At 34.6% G+C, this 20,395-nt stretch overlaps 1 protein-coding gene across 1 annotated transcript; it reads right to left on the reverse strand.

The window, feature by feature from the left end:
* Nucleotides 1-7,876: 7,876 nt before the first annotated feature.
* LOC105961841 (ARM repeat superfamily protein) lies at nt 7,877-11,865 on the reverse strand. The gene is made up of 8 exons (XM_012986104.2): nt 10,624-11,865; nt 10,201-10,285; nt 9,684-9,780; nt 9,497-9,560; nt 9,330-9,386; nt 9,207-9,244; nt 9,030-9,111; nt 7,877-8,212 (listed from the first exon to the last, which is right to left on the reverse strand). The coding sequence occupies exons 1-8, from the start codon at nt 11,689-11,691 to the stop codon at nt 8,120-8,122; spliced, it is 1,584 nt and encodes a 527-aa protein (XP_012841558.2). The 5' UTR covers nt 11,692-11,865; the 3' UTR covers nt 7,877-8,119.
* Between the last annotated feature and the right edge of the window lie 8,530 nt (nt 11,866-20,395).

The following is a 20,395-nucleotide window of genomic DNA, read 5'->3' on the forward strand; positions in this document are numbered from 1 at the left end:
TGTTGATTATAGAAAATTAAATGCCATGACTATCAAGAATAGATATCCCATTCCCTTGATTTATGACCTATTGGATGAATTGGGAGGATCTAAGGTGTTTTCCAATGTGGACTTGAAAGCTGGTTTCACCAGGTAAGGATGAAGAAAGAAGATGTGGAGAAGACGGCATTTGACACCTCCTTCGGGCACTATGAGTTCAGGGTAATTCCATTTGGGCTCACAAATGCTCCAACAACCTTCCAAGCCTTGATGAATGATGTCTTCAGAGATCACCTGAGAGAGTATGTCTTGGTGTTCTTTCATGATATATTGATCTACAGCCAAATAGAAGAACTTCATCAAACACATTTGAAGGAAGTTTGTGAGTTGCTGAGGCAACATAAGTTGTTTGCTAAATTCTCCAAATGCGGCATTGGGCAGAGAATTGGCAGTTCAACTGGAATGAAGGGGCTCAACTGGCTTTTGAGAAATTTAAAGATGCAATGACTATCACTCCAGTACTCAAATTGCCAAACTTTACGGAGAGGTTTATGGTAGAGATTGATGCATCCTACCATGGGATTGGAATTGTGCTCATGCAGAATGGCCATCCTATAGCTTATTTGAGTAAAGCTTTATGACCCAAAAATCTAGGGCTCTCCATTTATGAGAATGAGTTCTTGGCAACACTCCTTGTTGTCCAAAAAATGGGAAGGTTATATGATTTGTTGATCTTTTGAGATTAGGACTGATTAGAAGAGCCTTAAGTATTTCTTGGAGCAAAAATTGTCCACCCATTTGCAACACAAATACTTGGCTAAACTGTTGGGGTTCAACTGCACTATTAAGTACAAGAATGGTAAAAAGAATAGGGTGGCAGGTGCTCTTTCTATGAGAGAGGAAGCTAGGGAACTCAATCAGGTCACTGTGTTGCAACCCTTGTGGATTCAAGAAGTGATCTCAAGCTGTGAGGGGTGATTCTGGGGCTCTGGAGACCATTGATAACTATACTTTGAGATGAATGGATATATCTCAATATGATTATAATGGAGGGCTATTGAAGTAAAAACGAAGGGTGTTTGTAGGCAAGTCTACTTACATAAGGCAGAAGTTGGTAGAACGGATGCATTGTTCCAGTATGGGGGGCATTCAGGGGTGCAAAATACTTACCGAGACATCGTATGAATGTTTCACAGCTGGCCCAAATCTTTGTGAATGAGGTGTACAGATTGCATGGATTACCTAGCTTTATTGTATCATATAGAGACCCATTCTGGAAGATGCGGATGCAGACATTAGGGATTCAATAGCAGCTCAGTATTGCCCATCACCCACAAACAGATGGACAAACTGAAAGAGTAAACCAATGGTTAGAGAGTTATTTGAGGTGTATGTGTGCTCAGTTTCCCAAGAAGTGGAGCATTTGAATTCTCTTACCAGAATGATGGTACAATACCTCTCACCATTCCACCATTCAAATGACTCCTTTTCAAATGTTATATGGCTACGCACCTCCACAATTGGGGTATGGACCACACTTGGTCAAGAAAACTGAAGGGGTGGAGGTAGGCTAAGGAGCATCAATCAATTTCTTGGAAGTTGAAAGAACTATTGCAGGAGGCATGGGAACGATGAGCTATTAGGCCAACAAGAATAGGAGCGAGGGGGAGTTCCAATCAGGGGATTGGGTATACTTGAAATTAAAACATTTCAAGCAACTGAGCCTCAGAAATAGTCACTTGTGGAAGCTTACACCCAAATATTATGGACCCTTTCTGGTGGTAAAAAAGATTATTCAAGTAGCCTATGAATTGCAGTTGCCACCTAAAGTTAGAGTGCACTCTGTATTCCATGTATCTCAACTAAAGAAACAGCTAGGGAATTCACTTCCAGTTCCCAGCATGGCACCACCCTTGGATGAGAGTAGTCAGTTCTTACTTGTTCTTATACTATTTTGGAGAGGAGAATGGTTAAGAGGAGCAATGTGGCGGTGGTATTGTGGCTCGTTCAGTTGGCCCACCTACCTGAGGCAGATGCTAGAGGTAGGAGGATGCGACCAGCATGGAAAGGAGGTCTCCAAACTTTAAGCCATGAGACATGGCTGAAGAAAAAGAAGGGGTAGTGTAACGAATATAACGGTTTTTACTTATTTTAGTACTGTTTGAATGTTTTGTTAAACGGCGTCGTCGGGACTTATAAAGGCGCGCTAGGACTTATAATGGCGCGCTCGTACTTAATAGCATTTTCTAGTGATTCTCAGTGAGAGGAGGGTACGGTGTCGTTTTGATGACTGCATGAGTACAAGGAGACAAGACAACTTTGATCTCAGTAGTTTCTAGTATAATTAATATACCTACTTTATTGCTTTGAACCCAAGTTTCACTTTTGAGTTGTAAGAACCGTAATATATCTTCTGAATCTGAGATCTAAATCAATATTTTCTCTATTATTTCAGTATTTTATATTAGAAAAATTCATTGTTCATAACAGATAGTTCCCTATTTTAATATATATATATATATATATATATATATATATATATATATATATATATATATATATATATATATATATATATATGCTTATCAATATTTTTTATGTGTTCATTTTTTTAATTGAATGCTACATGTACTATGCTAAATAATAGGAATAGTATTTTTTTATTTTTTAGTGTAGCCAAATGTATATTGTGTAAATATTAAAGATGGGTGATGGATTAACGATTAAATTTTGAAACAAATATGGGAGACAAGTGTTTTCATATTTTCATACTTCCCTTAAATGTTTAAATAGTTTTTGCTATGAGATAAATTAAATGAAATGATTATGTTATTGTACTTTTGTGAGGGCATCTGCACTCGTTGCCCTCCCTACTTTTTTTTAATATGAATATTTCATTACTAACCAGCAAAATATTACAAATTACATCAAAACTAATGAGCGATTACAATGGTTTATAGTAGGCCTAGAATAATCAGATATAAGATCATTACACAAAAGATCAGCAAAGAAACTTGGCCAAGAGTCAAAAAGCAAAATATCATTATCTTCTATATTGGTCCCTTTTTTTGCAGGTATGTCAGCAGAACTATTCAACTCCCGAGAACAAAAGTTAACTACGACTTTGTTGAAATGGTGCATCCAGAAGTCCTCAAGACGCGTTCGGAGGCTGTTGTGAGAAGCTTCCTTCCTGTTCAGACAAGAGATCAAGAAGGTTGAGTCAGTTTCAATAATAAGATTTTGCATATCAAGATCTTTAGCATATCTAACACCAGCGCATAATGCCCAAACTTTGGCTTTGTTATTGGATGCATATCCGATACTTTTGAAAAGTTCCATAATAAAATTACTTGTGTAATTTCTTATAATACCTCCAATACATGTCTTACCTGGGTTTTTAATCGACGAGCCATCAACATTTAATTTAAACCATCCCTCGGGAGGTGGTTGCCAGTTGATGTTCAAGTTTAATTGTTCTATTTTATGATGGTTTTAAGTAGGAATAAAGGAGGAAGAGGAGCTCCATATGAGATGAAGGTTAATCGGTTTCTTTTGAAAAAAAATCATACGAGCCTCCAATTAAGCCAAAAAATGGTTGCAGTTCGATTAGATGAAATTAAATCACTGGAGAGATGCTGAAATAAAGCACATAAGTGAATATTAAAGGAGTTGTTCTGGAATGGTAGCCTAATAAGAATATTTATGAAAACTTGGCATTTAGAAAAGATGTGAGGAGATGTTTCAGGCTCTTACAGACATAAAGAACATATATTAGAATCAATACATTTTTGTTTGGAGGGGAAATCAGCAGTAGAGAGGTAGTTATGCGCAAGTTTCCATAAGCAAAAGTTAATTCTATGACTAATTCTCAGATTCCAAATGGAATTCCAAGGAAGAGCGGGAAGTTGACTAAGTAATTTAGTAGACATAATTCAATTATATGCACTTTTCAAGGAGAATTCACCATTTCTTTTATGAGTCCATCTGATGGTATTAGAAATACCATGAAAAGGAATATGGTTAGCAAGGATTTTATTTTTAATAAACGTAGGGATAAGATGGAGGATATTAGACAAATCCCAAAATTTAATTCTACGGTTTATGAATTTCGAAACTTTGTACTCTGTCATATCAGTAGGGATATGGTCGACATAGTCAGCAATGATTAAATTATTGACCCATTTATCATCCCAAAAATTTATTTTATCACCACTAACAACAATCCAAAAACAATAGGGCTTAAGATCACTTATGGTTCTATGTATGTTTTTCCATAAGATACTTTGGTAAGGTTTAGGTTTTGCAGCATGGAAAAAACTTTTAGAGGAAGAGTCCATAAGGAGTCAAACTTTATGGAGAAAATGAAGGTTTTTTATACCAAGGCCTCCTAATGCTTTTGGTTGAAACACCGTTTTCCAGCTTATAGAATTTTTCTTGTTTGTATTAGGACTAGCATTTCAGATGAATTTTTGGCCAGTGACTCCACTTGGTTAATGGTAGACTCTTGAAGTTTGAAAGGGCTCATGGATTAATTAGGAATAGTATTTAAAAGATATTGAACGAGCGTCGATCTACCAGCGTGCGAGAGAAATTTATTGTACCAGTTGGAGATTCTGGTTTGGGTTTAAGGATGATATCGTAGAAAGTGGTATTTTGGGATTCGGTCAAAAATTAAAGGGAGACCAAGGTACTTTTCCCCAGCATTTACAGGTTTGATTCGAAGAAATTGGCAAATGTTTCGTTGAAGAGATCGAGGGGTATTTTCGGAGAAAAAAACTTTTGATTTATTCCAACAAATATTTAAACCTGATTCTCGGCAAAAGTTGAGAGCGTATCATGGATGAATTCAACAGATTTGGGATTAGTTTTAAAGAAAATAATGCAATCATCTGCAAAACAAAGGATAAGAATAGTAGGGCCATTTTGTTGGATTTGAAAAGCATCAAATTTAGAAGTATGACCTTCCAGAAATGCTAAAACGAGGAAATTAAGACACAAGATGAAAATATATGGGGATAACAGGTCGCCATGTCAAATACCACGTTAGGGCTTCTAGTAGCTAGAGGTGGACCCATTAATAGATAAACAAATAGATACAGATTCAATGCATGCCATTATCCATTCTATCATTTTGTTAGGGAAATTAACTTTTGTGAGAACCATTTGAATGAAATTCCATTCAATTTCGTCATAAGCTTTTTCATGGTCGATTTTAAGGATTATATGGAAAGCTTTCGATTTTTTCCTTTTCATAGAGGGAAGAAGCTCGTGTGCCATGATAACATTGTCACCAATGTGTCTTCTGGGGATAAAGGTGTTTTGGAATGAAGATATAAGATCATTGAGGAGGGGTCGGATACGATTTACAAGGATATTGAAAACGATTTTATACAAGACGTTACAAAGACTTATAGGGCGAAAATAATTAACCAAATAGGGGTTAGTAACTTTCGGAATCAAAAAAAAATTGTATTGTTTATAAATTGCGGAATATGGTTAGAGTCGAAAACTTTGAAAATCATGTTGTTAACAAAATTTCCAACACTCTCCCAATAGGTTTTGTAAAAATATCCATTTAACCTGTCAGGACCCGGGGATAATCAGACCCAATTCTAAAGAGAGCAGCTAGAATCTTTTCCACTGAAATAGTTTTAGTAAGAGATTCATGACTTATATCTGAGATTCTACCGCAGTTAATATTATAGAAAATACGTATAATAGAGTTGATGGAGTTATAGAGGGAAGTAAAGAAACTCATAAAAACGGATTGAATATCCTGAAATTCAAAAATCCATTCATTATTCTCCAGTTTTAAACATTGAATAAAATTTCTTCTTTTTCTATTAAAAGCAAATGCATGAGATTTTTTTGTATTATTATCTCCATCTTGAAGCCATTGAATTCATGATCTTCAAATCGCTTACACTGATCAGTTATTTAACTAGTTCAATATTCTCAGACTTAAGCATTAATCTCTTCTTAAAAAAAAAATCTATTGGCGCCAAATCTAACAACCTATGATGCACGGAAACTTCAACCCACAAGCGTTTCCATGTTTCGGAAACGTATCGGAACCGAAATTCCATGACGCCTGTCGGAAACGTTTCGGGGTTGTTTCCATAAATATTTAAAAGTTTTGGAGACGTTTCTGATAATAATAAAAAATTGAAAACGTGTTTCCACATAAAATAAATCCAAATTTTAGTTTAAATAAAAACTTCGAATTGGATACGCTTCAAAAAAAATCATAAATATTATGTCTCATTTTCACTTCTTGTGGTGTTTTAATATTTGTGTAGATGTTAATTCCATACTAAAATAAATTTATATGCCCCGAATGTAATTTGTGGAATGACATTAAATATTATAATATTTTTTTAGAAATTATGAATGCACCCCTATAATTTTTATTATTTACGCATTTCCCCACATTTCCGTATCCAACTTTTTGAAAAACAGATTATACCCGTGTCCGTTTTCCTATTATCCCGTGTCCGTGCTACATATCCAACAACTATGTAATCTCTAAAATTAGTATATCTCATTGCGCAACTATACTTTTAACGCATAAAATAATTTAATGGGAAAATTTTGTGAATACCATCAAATATTCCACTCTTTTTAAACCATTCTTTTTCTTATTCCACCCATACGACGTAGTATTATCACCTTCTCCATTACCCCAAATCGGTAAATTAAAAGGTTGTGTTATAATTCGTTTGGAGGGTAAATGTGAGGGCAGGTAATGGATTAAGGATTTTGAATTAAAAAAGGGTATATTACAACCACCCCTAGCGTATGGTCAAATTACGAAAATCCCCCTCCTCTTTAGGTAATTACAACCACCCATCAACTATTAATATTCTTACACATCCACCCTTAGGGATGGCAATGGGTACGGGTTTGGCGGGTCTTGGACCCGGAACCGACCCGTTTGGGGCGGGTCTGGGTCAGTTAAATGGTTCTGGGTCGGGTAATGGGTTTAAGTTTCTAGAACCGGATGGTTCTGGGTCGAGTTATGGGTCTTATTGGAACCGACCCGTATATATATATATATATATATATATATATATATATATATATATATATATATATATATAAATATAATTTCGAGTTTCATTTATCAAACTATCAATTTTCCATCTTGTCTATTCTCATTTACCTATTTTGCACTATTTTATTTTTCGAATCTCATTTCTCGTGAGTAATATTTATCACTTGTCGACCACCGCTAATTGTCTTGCATTTTGAATTTTACTTATTATCAAAGTTAAATATAATTAATTGTACTTTTATTGTTCATGTTATGTCACTTGTAGAGATTTTTTAAAATATTGTATTTTAGTATTGAAATTATTTCGTAAAAATATACAAGCAAAATATTATGAAAGTTAAAAAATATTAGACTTTTTGTACGTTAATGGGTCTAGCGGGTCTGGCGGGTTGGAACCGTTTAGTTAGGGTTTGGGTTGGGGCGGATCTGGGTCTAAGCTAAAGCGGGTTGGGGCGGGTCTTGGATTTATATATTTTTCGTGGGTCGGGTCTTGGGTTTAGGCAAACCCGGCCCAGAACCGACCCGTTGCCATCCCTATCCACCCTTACGGTTTCAAATTTAGTGAAATCTTCGAGATTATATGAAATATTATCAAATTTATACCCATTTTATCCCATTTGAACTCCACATTTTGAAGCAAGATGATCATAATATGTGTTTATTGGCTTGTATAATTAGATTGTGGTGCATCAGAAACTGTATTTTTACACAAAACGAGTACAAACTAAAGCACATTCCACAAAATCTAGATCATTATGTTGAATTTGACACCATAATGGTAGGGGTGTAAATAAAAATCCAAACAAGAGGAATTTTTTCGTAAATTGACCATACATCAGGGGGTGGTTGTAATTTACCCATTCAAATTGATGGTGAAAAATGAGGAAGGTGGTGAAGAAAGAGTTTTTGCAGGTGGAAATAGACAAATAGTACAACTCATAGAAATCCCTAAAATAAGCTTCAACAGTAATTAACATCAACCTGACCTCCTTACGATGAACAAAGTACAATATGCCAAAGCACGATCGACAACACTATCAAAATATCATATCCTCGTCATATTCATACGAGTAAAACTCTATACTTTCATGCTAAAGCAGAAATGAACTTTAAGATCCTTGACTGCGCCCTTTCTCTCTCTTCCGGCCCATCAAGATCGCCAATATTGTCATGATATTCCTGCGATTCACCCACAAGCATTACCAGATTATGATATCAGACTATAAATATATATATATATATATATATATATATATATATATATATATATATATATATATATATATATATATATATATATATATATATATATATTTCAATCAATACAACATCGACAAACATAGATGCAAGCACACGGGACTATTCTGTCATGGAATTTCATTGCATATATAACTTCTAACCATCAGTTTGTTGGAAAATTCATTGTCGAGTTTCTACATTCACCGCAGAATTAAGTAAACGTTTGCCTCAAGAAACTCTGACTAGAATATCAGTTATCTGCTTCGTGTGTACAAAGTTGGAGTTATGGCGTGCATAGTCTACCCCACCCCCACCCCCACCCCCACCCCAAACAACAAACACAAGAAAAGACCGTTTGGGCCAGCCAGAATATAACCACCTTTACCATACCACAAAGTATCAAAAACCAAATGCAATATATAATTATATATGTAATTTTAATCAAACTTGTATTCAAAAGTCGAACAAAAACTGTCCTGTTCGTCCTCCATCCCATTTCCCCAACCTTTCTTTTTGGTTCAATGATCGTGGGAGCCAGTTCAGAAAGCACAATTTGTGGAAAAATTGGAAAGACGTGAAATTAAGAGAAATATTCAACAGACCCATGTGTACTATTTGATTCAAATATCATATTTATAAGCTTACGGCAATTAGCTTCAGCACAAACTTCAAAACTGGAAAAGGGATGCATGGAGAGGAATATAGAAGTCAAAGTTGCTATTTTATTAAAAAATAAACGAGAGGCTATATATTTTACCTGAAGTACATCCTTAACGTCCTTCTTAGTTAGCTTCTGCTGCTTCAATAACAGTTCAATTCTTGCTCTCATCCGAGTATGCCTAGAAAAGACAACAACACAAATTAGATATCAAAGCACTATAAAATACACCGGCTTCAAAACATCTACACGTTTATTGAGATTAGCCAGACTTACTCGGAGGTCCAAAGATGTCCCAGAATAACAGCAATTAACTGCAGAAAATACAGAATGATTCAACCACAAGAATTAAGCATACGAAGTTGAAAAGATTAATAATTAAAAGATCAGGGAAAATACCTGGAGTGTATAAAGTCCAGAGTCTAGCTTCCTATTATATTTCTCATCTTCATCAAGCTGCAAAAACGACAAATATGAATAAGATTTAGAAACGATAATTTTAATTTTCCGAAGTTGTTGCAAGTGGCAGTAATGATATGAAAGAAAGAATTGAAATATTAATTAACCTCGAGATCATCAAATTCAATCTGATCAATCCTTTCAGTCTCAGCTCTTACTCTGTTGGAATACCTGTAACAATAGCAGCGATAAAAGTGATCGGACTACAACATCAGTCTCGGCGAAAGAAAAATAAATATCAAATTCAAAGCGTTAAGGTTTCTAAATGAATGAGGGTCGTGCACGAGTAATGACCTCATGTATAGTTCCATTAGTCGATCAATCTTTTCGCACTCGTTCTCCACAAATTTACTTAACAATCTTTCCCTTCTAGAACCCCTCAAAATTCCACCTGGTGAACAATAGCAACGGCATCAGTACAGGCATATTATAATAAGTATGTAAAATGCCACCATGCAACATTTATCGACTATAACACAAACAGACTTCGGTAATAAAGTTATACCAATATACATAATTCCACAAAAACATAAGCAATATGACTTGATCGTGCATTAGCCTGATTTTTAATAGAGAAACAAGAGGTTGAGAAGTAATATTTCAATCTTCTTTTCTGGGAAAACAGCAAGACCAGCAAAATTGATTGATTGTGTACCACATAGTATAATTCCGCTCACATTCCGCAGAGAGGAACAAAATCAAAGCTGAATAAATAAATTCCACATGACGTACATACGTATCCTGATATCAATAATAAATCTCGATGGCATAAGATAAGAAAAAGTAGTCCAAAGGGAACTTGCCTCCTTACCAAATAGTGATGCAATTAGTGATATGAGACGCTCTTCGAATTCTTCTTTCTGGAACTTTTTCTTGTTCTTCTTGCTGAGAGGTACCTACAACGCAAAAGATTAAAAAAGAAAAAAAAATTAGACAAAGGTTCAGAACTAATTAAAGATACACAATTATATCATAAAAATTACAGCCACAATTCTTTTTATTTCAAAACTACTCCACAAAGCTCAGAAACCACATTGCCCACAATTTCGTCAGTGTAACTAAATTCAATTTTGTTTCCCAATTCCAAGCATCAACAATGATTTTTATTTTCAGTCAGCATAATATTTCTTTAATGTATCTTAAAGAAGCCACCGATTATTATCCATTAACGAAAAGCACTAATTCGCTAATTAGTCTCACCGATTGCTACTTAAGATAAGGGGGCTTAACTTGCCTTACCCATAAAAGCAGGGAATGCCGTCTTTAACCCCATTACATCAACAAACCGCTCGCAAGCTGGCGGATAACTCGTCATGGCAAAATCTAAAGCCTTAATAGCGGACCCGTAACACAATTTCTTCTGATTCATAATAATAATCATCAACTCAACCCCTTCCGCCTTCACAAACCTCTCCTTATTTTCCAACGGCATCAACACGCAACACAAACAATCGAACAAATTTTCCACCATCTCCTCTTCATCCCCTGTTTTCGGGTCCTTCGATTTGTACATCGCCACAGCCTGCAACAAAGTATCCACGCCATTCATCTGACCGAACCTCTTCTGATTAGCCGCACTGTTCTGCAACAAAATCGCCAGGATTTCAGAAGCGTACTGCTTGTTACTATCGAACTCGCGAACCTTGATTCGAGCCTGAAGCCATTTCAACAACTTGGTCTTCTCGCAGACGAGCTCGGAAACAGAAGGCTTCACCTCGATGAGATTCTCGATGGTGGAGAGCGTGTTGTAAATTGCTGCGGATTCATCTGGATCGGAGTCGCTCAACCTGGATAAATTCTGGACAAGCAATTCCACCGCACTGTTCTCCACGAGGGCGTCGACGAGAACCAGAGCCGAATCTTCATTATCCTCGATGACGTCAGCATCGGTGAGGTCCTGTAAGAGGGTGACGGCATCAATGGCAATGTCGGTGTTGTCGTGGTTGAGGAGACCGGTGATCGAGTTGACGGTTCCGATGCTGACGAGGTCAGGGTAGAGCTCCGGCGCCCCTGCGAGGATTTTCAGCTGCTGGAGCTCATCGTGCAGCTCGAGTTCGGAGTCGGCGAATTTGTCGGGATTGTCTGGGTACTTGAGGCGGGCGGCGGTGTTGGAGTTGAGGCGGCGCTCCAGGGAGAGAGCGAGCTTCTTCAGGGTTTTCAAGTCGAGGGTTTCGATAACTTTTATCTGGGATTTCTCGATGGCCTCGAGGAGGGAGAGGTCTATGGGGGCGGCGGAGAGTGGAAACGACGGCGGCGGAGGAGAGGAAGACCGTTTCCGTTTCTGAGGAGGGGGGAGATTCATCTCGCCGGCGTTTTGGTTCAGATTGTTTCTCCGACGGAAAATGTGTGAGGAAGCCCTAATTTAATTCGGCGGAAATGATTGTAGGAATTTGGGTATTTTTCTTCTTCCTTCGTTCTTTTTTTTTTTTCTTTAAAAGTTGGGGCGGTTTTTTTTCTAGTGCTTGTTTTGTAAATTATTAAACAAAATGGGGTTGTTTTGGAGTGTGTAAACAAAGTAGGGTTTGTCGCCACGCGGCCTGGCGACTCCAATTAGTGCCGCCACGTGGCGTGGCGACTCCAACTATTTCTGCCACGCGGCGCGGCGACTCCAACAACAGTCTTTTTTTTCTTTTTTTTTTTTATTCGTTTTTTTCAAAATTTTTTATAATGTTAGAAAAAACATTAAAAAAATGTATCTATGTCCATCACTACTCCCACATGCAAGACTTTTTTATGATATTTTATTTTGTAGAACTTTTTTTATTGTTTTGACAATATTTATTTTGTATGACTATTTTATTTGGTAAAACTCTATTTATTTATTGTTTATGTATTTTTAAAGTTGTACATTTTTGTATTGCGTGAATTAGATGATTGAGAATTTTACATGCTCATAAATAAATTTTCTTTATGTTTTTTCTAACATTACATTTTTTTTAGAAAAAAAAACGGACATAGGTAGTGACTTTTGTTCTAACAGGAGGACTAGACGACCACCTGCATGTGAGACTGGTGGACATAGGCAGTCACTTTTTTATGACATTTTATTTTGTAGAACTTTTTTTTATTGTTTTGACAATATTTATTTGGTAAAACTCCCTTTATTTATTGTTTACGTATTTTTAAAGTTGTACATTCTTTTATTGCGTGAATTAGATGATTGAGAAATTTACATGCTCATAAATACATTTTTTTATGTTTTTTCTAACATTACAATTTTTTTTGAAAAAAACGAAAAAAAAAAAAAAAAAAAGACTGCTGTTGGAGTCGCCACGCCGCGTGGCAGAAATAGTTGGAGTCGCCACGCCGCGTGGCGGCACTAAATGGAGTCGCCAGACCACGTGGCGACAAACCCTATTTTGTTTATACTTTTCAAAATAACCCCATTTTGTTTACTAATTTGAAAAACAACCCTAGAAAAAAAACTGTCCCTTAAAAGTTAGACCTTATAAATTGAAGGGCACGTCAGTGAATAAATCTAAATTTCTATTTTAACTGCATTTAAATTTAAATTACTCTTTTTAGCTAATTCTTTTTGGGGCAATATGGGGATAATTACAATTTGGTCCCTATATTATACTTGTTTTTAATTTGGTCCTTAAATTGTTTTTGGTACGGAATTGATCCTCAAATAACAAGTTTTTTTACGATTTCCGTCCTCCACGATGTGACAATGCACAGGTTTTGTAGGAATTATTACATTGTATATTATTCACAAATATTATTTATTTTTTTATTTTTTTATTTTAATCGAGAACACTATAACTAGTTTGAAAATTTTATTAAAAACTATTTATTTTGCTATTTTATTATTTTAATCGAAAACACTATAAAGGCTTAAGGGACAAGTATTTGATGGAGAAATGTAAATCGTGGTAACTCAATGGCCCGCGGACCTGGTGCCCACAAGGAACCAATTCTCATTGGAGTTGAAATTCCCACATTGCGGCTTCCAGGATTCGATCCTAGGACCTTGCACCAACTTACCACCTCCGGAACCAGTTGAGCTAAATTTAATTATACCAAATTCTACTAAGAGTTGTTTTTTTATTTTTGTATAAATATAATTTATCTTATTATTTTGTAATTATTAAAAATCAATAATATGTAAAGAATAATTGAACATATATTATAATTTTAGAAATATTGTTTTAGTCCTTTATACAATAAAATCAATTTTGCCTAATCTTATACATTTTTTATGGTATTTTTTATTATTCTTTAATAAAAAGAATTAATATTATTTTAATTATAAATAAACCCGATGGCGTCCATGGCGGCTGGAGAGGGATTGGTCGTTGATGGCTCGGCGGTGAAGTGGAAATGGCAGACGACGCGGGCCATTCAGAATAAATTCTTGGGGATTTGATATTTTTTGGACAAATTTGTAATAATAAAGTTAAATTTGAGCTAAATTAGACATAGAGGTACGAAAGGGGGTAGAAGTGCATGCCCACGAGCTAAACACATGCTTTTTCCCGTCCAAATTACCACACAAATCAGACGGTGGACGGAAATTAAAACAAACCGGTTATTTGAGGACCAATTTCGTTCTAGAAAAAATTGAAGGACCAATATCGAAAAAGATGTATAATATAAGGGTCAAGACTGTAATTATCTCGGCAATGTGCTATACGTTTCATACTCTAATTTCATGTGGTTAAATCCACTTACCCCTTTTAATTATTGAAACGCAAAAATAATGGAAAATCAGGAGCACCCGTCTCACTTAGGGTTCCTTCGATGCTACATCCGGTGAAAAACACCAGATGGGTCTTCTGCTGCCACGTGTTCTTTTTTTTTTATTTTTCTAAAACCCCTAAAGGTAAACCCTAGCGGGGAATCTATTATAAAATACAAAAAAGAGACACGTGGCAGCAGAAGACCCACCCGGTATTTTTCACCGGGTGTAGGGTCGAACAAATCCTCACTTAGGAATATAATGTGAGTAGACCCCCCTTAAAATAATAATTTGAGAAAACTACTTTAGATATTAGCTTGATTAATCAATAGAAGTAAACTGCCCATATAAGACTTAATCATTTAGAGCAACACCAATGGAGTTATTAAATGGGATATCAAAACTCTTAACTACCATTTTGATAATTGAAATTAGAAATTTTCCACTCCAATGGAGTTATCAAATGAGTTTCTATTTTGATATTTTAATTTTTAGGATGTAAAAATACATCCAGAAGAAATAATACCAATTGGAAGTTACATAACTTAACCATCTTAATAACCAATTAGAAAATGACATGTGTTAATTAAAATATATAATCACATTATTTATTTTTAATTATGAACTATTTGATAACTATGGTTGGAGCAAATAAATTTATTTAGTTATCAAAGTAAAATATAAAATATCAAATAAATATTTGATAATTCATTTTGATATTTATGAGTTGGAGTTGCTCTTAAAATAGACTTGACCCTAACTTCTCACTTCTCCCATTTACTACGCAATTCTCTTTGCTCTCTTTTTCTCTCATTGAAAAAATTCACTCTCTTCCCATCTCTTCTCTCTCCCTCTTTATCAAATCAGATCGAGGATGGCTAGGGCTAAGATCGCAATTGCTCGTGGTGGTCGGCGACGGCCGACGAGGATGATGTTTTTTCGTCGCATGTTGCCGGAACGAGTGCGAGGAAGATGGCATTTTTTGTCGCGTGTTGTCGGGACGAGTGCGAGGAAGATGGCTTTTCATCGATTATTACCGGAATGGGGTTGCAGAGAAAATGAAGATACGAATCAGAGTAGTCCAAAGAAGAAAAGGTATAATACAATATTGACGGTATGGTATGGTGACGGTGGTGGGGGTGGTGATGGTGGTGTGGCGACTGTGTGGTAACGATGGAGAGGCATATCTAGGTTTTTTGGGTAGATCGGGTGAGGACGGAGTGGGCAGAGAAAATTTGCGCATGTTAGATCCGTAATCGACTATGCTATGTAGTCAATTAAGGTTAATCGTTAAGTTTTTTAATTCATTTTTGAATTTTTTGTTATTGATTCCCTATTTTGCAACATGTAGTCGAACTTGGGGCATAATTGTAGTGTGTTTTTGTTCTGTCATTGTCAATCCATCATTCGATTTTTATAAATCAATACATTTTCCGTATATTTGTTGTTTTGTAAAAAATAGATGATTTTCATTTTATTTTATTTTTTGTAGTTGTTTTTGTTATTTGTTTCAGTTAGTATTTGTTTGAATTTTTTTTTTGGTTGAATCTTGGGTTTCATTGACGGTATTACGGTTGTTTTTGTTACATTTAGTAGTCAATTTCATTATTCAGCAAAGATTATAGTAGTCAGCTCCTTAATCGACTATACATTAGTTGATAACTTGCTAGACGATTAATACATCTGACAGCGAATTTTGTAAAAACAAAAACGAGAAAATAATTTCAAAATTAATAAAAAAAATGAAAAAATAGAAAATAGAAAATAAAAAACGAAAATTAATTAAAAAAAACGAAAATGGGGATGGGAGTAGTTGGAAGAAGATAATGAAGGGCAATTTTGTGATTAGAGAAAAGGTGAAAGGAACATGGGTTTATCTCAAAGAGTGAATGGATTGGACTTCTCTCTAATCTCTATTAATTGAAGGTTTGGGGGTTTTTTATCCAAGAGCCCCTAAAAAATAATTTTGATAATAATATATAAAGGACATCAATACCCGTAATTAAAAAAATGGGTTAATTAGGAGAAGAACCTCCTCAATGCTATAATATGTGAATCTAAGTATTTTGTGGTCTATTTAGATATTCCGTATTTTTGGGAATTTTGGCAAAAGAAAGTGAGTTTTTAAGATTTTTGAGGTTGCATGTGTAGATCTATGAATCTTAAGGGCTAGTCTGCAATTTCTCAAAATTTCATCTTGAAAAATGTTTGAATCTTCAAATTTAAGTAGGCAGCAAGTGGAATTTTGTTTATTCAACATTGCTCATAGTTTGGAGTTAGTAATTTGTAGAAAATCACTATTTGGCTAAAACACCACTTGCCTAGTATTTTAATTTTAAAAAATTCGATTTCTAATGAAATTGCAAAATTCTTTTTGAATCTGGATATTTAGTCAGATAAAGTCCTGTAATTAAATTTTAGAATTTTTGGAACTCGTTTACTATTATTTGGAAATATTTGTTCTGCATGTGTCATAAATGAAACTTTTGTGCTTTAATGATTGTGTTTTGAGTTTCTTAACAAATTAATAATGGGAATATAAATTTAGTGCTTAAAACTCTGGAGCTGATCTATGTTAAGGGGCTGTAAGAATTTTGTGTCAATAATTAATGAATAAAAGTGGAAGAAATCCCATTAATAGAGGAATAAAGATGTTACTTAAGGGCATGATTTGATTGATTAAATGCTCCTCTTAATTGTGTTTTGGGGCTGCATGGCTTATGTGTGTTGTGATGTGTGATAGTGTGTGTACGATTTATGATAAAATACATACTATCTAGGATATGATACTTCAATAATTATGTGATATGCTTGAATTCATATAAATGTATATGTTAGTCGAAAGGTTACTTTCGAATGTGATGATTTACAAACAATTGATTTGATCTAATAGTCTTTCTTTAAGTCATATTTTTATTAGACAAATTAATCAAGGCGGAATTAATCAAGACTAGAGTGACAGAATCCATAAGAGGCCTAGTATCCTTGAACTATCCCGAGAACGAGATCCGAACGATCCTCCATACGGCTTTCTAGTCTTGGTCCCAATTCTTCTTTCTTAGATCAAATAATAAGCCCAGTTTATTTGGTCTTTATTTTCGAAAATTAGCCCTTTATAAAATGATAATTTATTTTCAAAAATAAATCTATAAGATTTTTTGTTATTCAGCCTAATATAGATTTTGGAGGCAAAAGGTTTTTTGAAATTCAAGATCTTCTATCTTTGGAAAATGGTTTAATATTCAAAATTATTTGAATTGTTTGGAAAACGTTTTTTCATTGATTTAAACTGATTGAGAATCATATTTTCGAACTTGGAAAGATTTAAATCAATCCTCAATCAAAGATTCAAAAAATATAAGTTGTCCGGAAGTTAGATAGTCTGCCCCGGAAGTTGCTGAAGCTGGCTGGAAGATGCTTTGCTGAAAATTGTTTTTCAAGAAAGAACGCTCATTTTGAGTTTCAAAATTCAAATGCTTACCATATTCAAGTAATTTAATTGATCTCAATCAGCTGGAGATCAATCATACTCATCATCTAATCAATCAAAAGATTAAAGATTGATGCTTTTCTTTCTAGAGATGAAGAGCTTCACCTATAAATAGTGGATCATTCATTCAAGCTTCATTCATTCCAAGCCAATTTCGAAAAGATCTTATAGAGAGTCATTTATTTATTAGAAAATTCGAAGTTCTCCTCTTTCTTATCATTTTTTTCATTATATATCTTGAGAGGGATTTTGTAAAGCTCTTAGAGAGCATTTCTTTGTTGTGAGTTTTTTTTGTTGAGTGCGAAAGAGTAAGTCTCTTGTAAGCACGTCGTTGGTGCGAAAGTTGTTAGAGTCTTGTAAGCACATCGTTTTCGTGTGGAGGATCCAAGGATCTTGGAGGCACGTGGAATAAAAGTTCGAGGGCCTAGAAGAGTGGAGTAGGGGAATTTCTCCGAACCACTATAAATTTGGTGTCATTTACTTTACGCACTTTATTATATCGTATTCAAATTTCCGCACTCATATATTGTTTATTGCTAAAACTTTATTCGGCGTTAATTTGGAAATTTACAAAATATTTATTACTTGAAATATTTTATTATCAAAGAAATTTTTTGTTTTTCTAGAAATAGTTTAATTGGTATCTAAATCTGCAAAAATATTAAAAATTTTGAAAAGCCTAATTCAACCCCCCACCCCACCCCCCACCCCACCCCTAGGAATATTTAATCTCTCAGTATAGATATGTGTGTGTGTGTGTGTGTGTGTGTGTGTGTGTTATGTGTGTGACTGCCGTATGTATGTGTATAATTGTATATGAGAATAATTGTCGTGTGTCCGAATATTCGTGAATTTATCGTTGATTAATATTCGTGATGTCGTAAAATGGCCAGTCTTCATCAATCTCATGGTCATGCATAAAATGATTTCATTTAAAAAAACAAAAGATTAATGGAATGCTTGGGTTGGATGAGTCGGGATACATAGGGCCGGTATTCCAACCATAGATACGATAGTAAACGGGGTGGTTTGATTCCACCAAAAGAACGGGCTCATTTTAATATGCTTATCATCAAGTAAAGAAGTTAATTGTTCACGGATCCGAACAACAAAAAAAAATTCATTCATGCATTTGCACGAAAGGTTAATTTGGTATTTTTTGTTATTTGAGTAATTTACCTGTTTGATTTAATTGAGTGTTTCTATGTGTTCGTTTGACGACGAATGGTAAGGTGTGATATCTATGTGTATATATGTATATAAGTACGTAAAACATATTTTAAATCCTTGTTATTCATTCCGATTTCTTACTGGGCTTAATAGCTCATATAGATACTTTTTAATTGCAGGTAGTAGTAGTAATCCCTCGCCAAAAGGGATCGAATTGGATCGAAGTCTCGCCCGGGGTTTTTGACGATCGTAGGGGGGTCTATAAATTATGCTAGTGTTATTTTGGTGATGTAAACTAAAGACAATTTCCTAATTTCCGTTCTTCTAAATTATCGTATTTCCTCGTTTGGGGAAATGAACTCTTGTTTCGGTACGGGCTTCATTTTGAAACTTTAATATACTTGGTCCGTTTATTCTAGTAACTACTATTCTTGCTCAAAATCTTTATTTCACCAAATATTTTTCCCAAAACTCTGATTTTCATTCGAACCTCTTTTAAATCTGAAAATGGCTTTCTTGACAAAGTTTAGCACTCGAAAATCACTCTCTTACGAAAACAAAATTTCCGATTTTTATGAAAGAAGATTTCGAAAAAAGAATAATCGATATCGATCATTCCTTCACCATTTAAAAAGGGACTTGTAAATTTATAGGAGAAAAATGTTTTAAAATTTTCAAAGTCAATATGATTATAAAATAAAAGGATCTTTTGCTTTCTCTATACTCAATCCGATAAACCGAGTTCGATTTATCGCCCTATAAGATGGGGGATGCTACACGTATGCGTGCATATAATTTAATAAATTACTAATCGGAAATATATATGTCGTGCATTGCACGAGTGAAGTTACTAATTGAAACACGATGTTTACATAAAATTTTTAAATATCTTTTGACGTATAATGAATTTTTTAAGTAAATTGATTTAACTTTTGCATTATTCTTTTTCAATTTCGTGCATCTCACGAATGAAGTTATTAGTTAATTGTTGTGAGTATTTGTAGTATGTAGATATTTAAATTTTCAAAGAGTCTTTCAAGGGGGAAAAAAAGTTATGTGCAAAATAGTCAAGCCAGAGTGATTAGGGATGGCAATTTGACCCGCCCCAAAATTTTCGGGTATTACCCGCCCCGGTAAAAAAATGGGGTGAGTATGGGGATTAATTTTTTTTCTACCGGGTACGGGTACGGAGACGGTTTTTCCTATACCCGCCCCATTGTCATCCCTAACAGTGGTTAAGGTTAAATGTTAGTTATCAAAAATTCACTTATGAGGTTATTTCAAATTACACCTAGAATCCCTAATATTTGGAAAATTACATATACTTCTTTTGAGGTTCAGTTCCATTCAACAATTTACCCCATTTGACGATTAATTAACCAAAAAATGATAACGTCGACAAATTTTTTTTTTTTTTTTATTATAATTCTTTTCTTACTCTTAAACAAATACTTGTATACTTTATCATCAATGTACTTTTAGCTCTAAAAACAGAATAATAAACTGAAACTTAATTGTTTATGCAAAGAGAAATTATAATTCGTTTCTTTTTTTTAGATGGAATATCAAACTCAAAAATCATAGTTTTTATATTTTTTATCAAAATAAAAAAAAAGCATTATTACGAGGATAAAATTGTCAATTGTTGAACTTGTGGATGAAACC

The sequence above is a fragment of the Erythranthe guttata genome, chromosome 11, assembly GCF_056151865.1.
Source record: "Erythranthe guttata isolate IM_541 chromosome 11, IM_541, whole genome shotgun sequence".
Classification (NCBI taxonomy): Eukaryota; Viridiplantae; Streptophyta; class Magnoliopsida; order Lamiales; family Phrymaceae; genus Erythranthe; species Erythranthe guttata.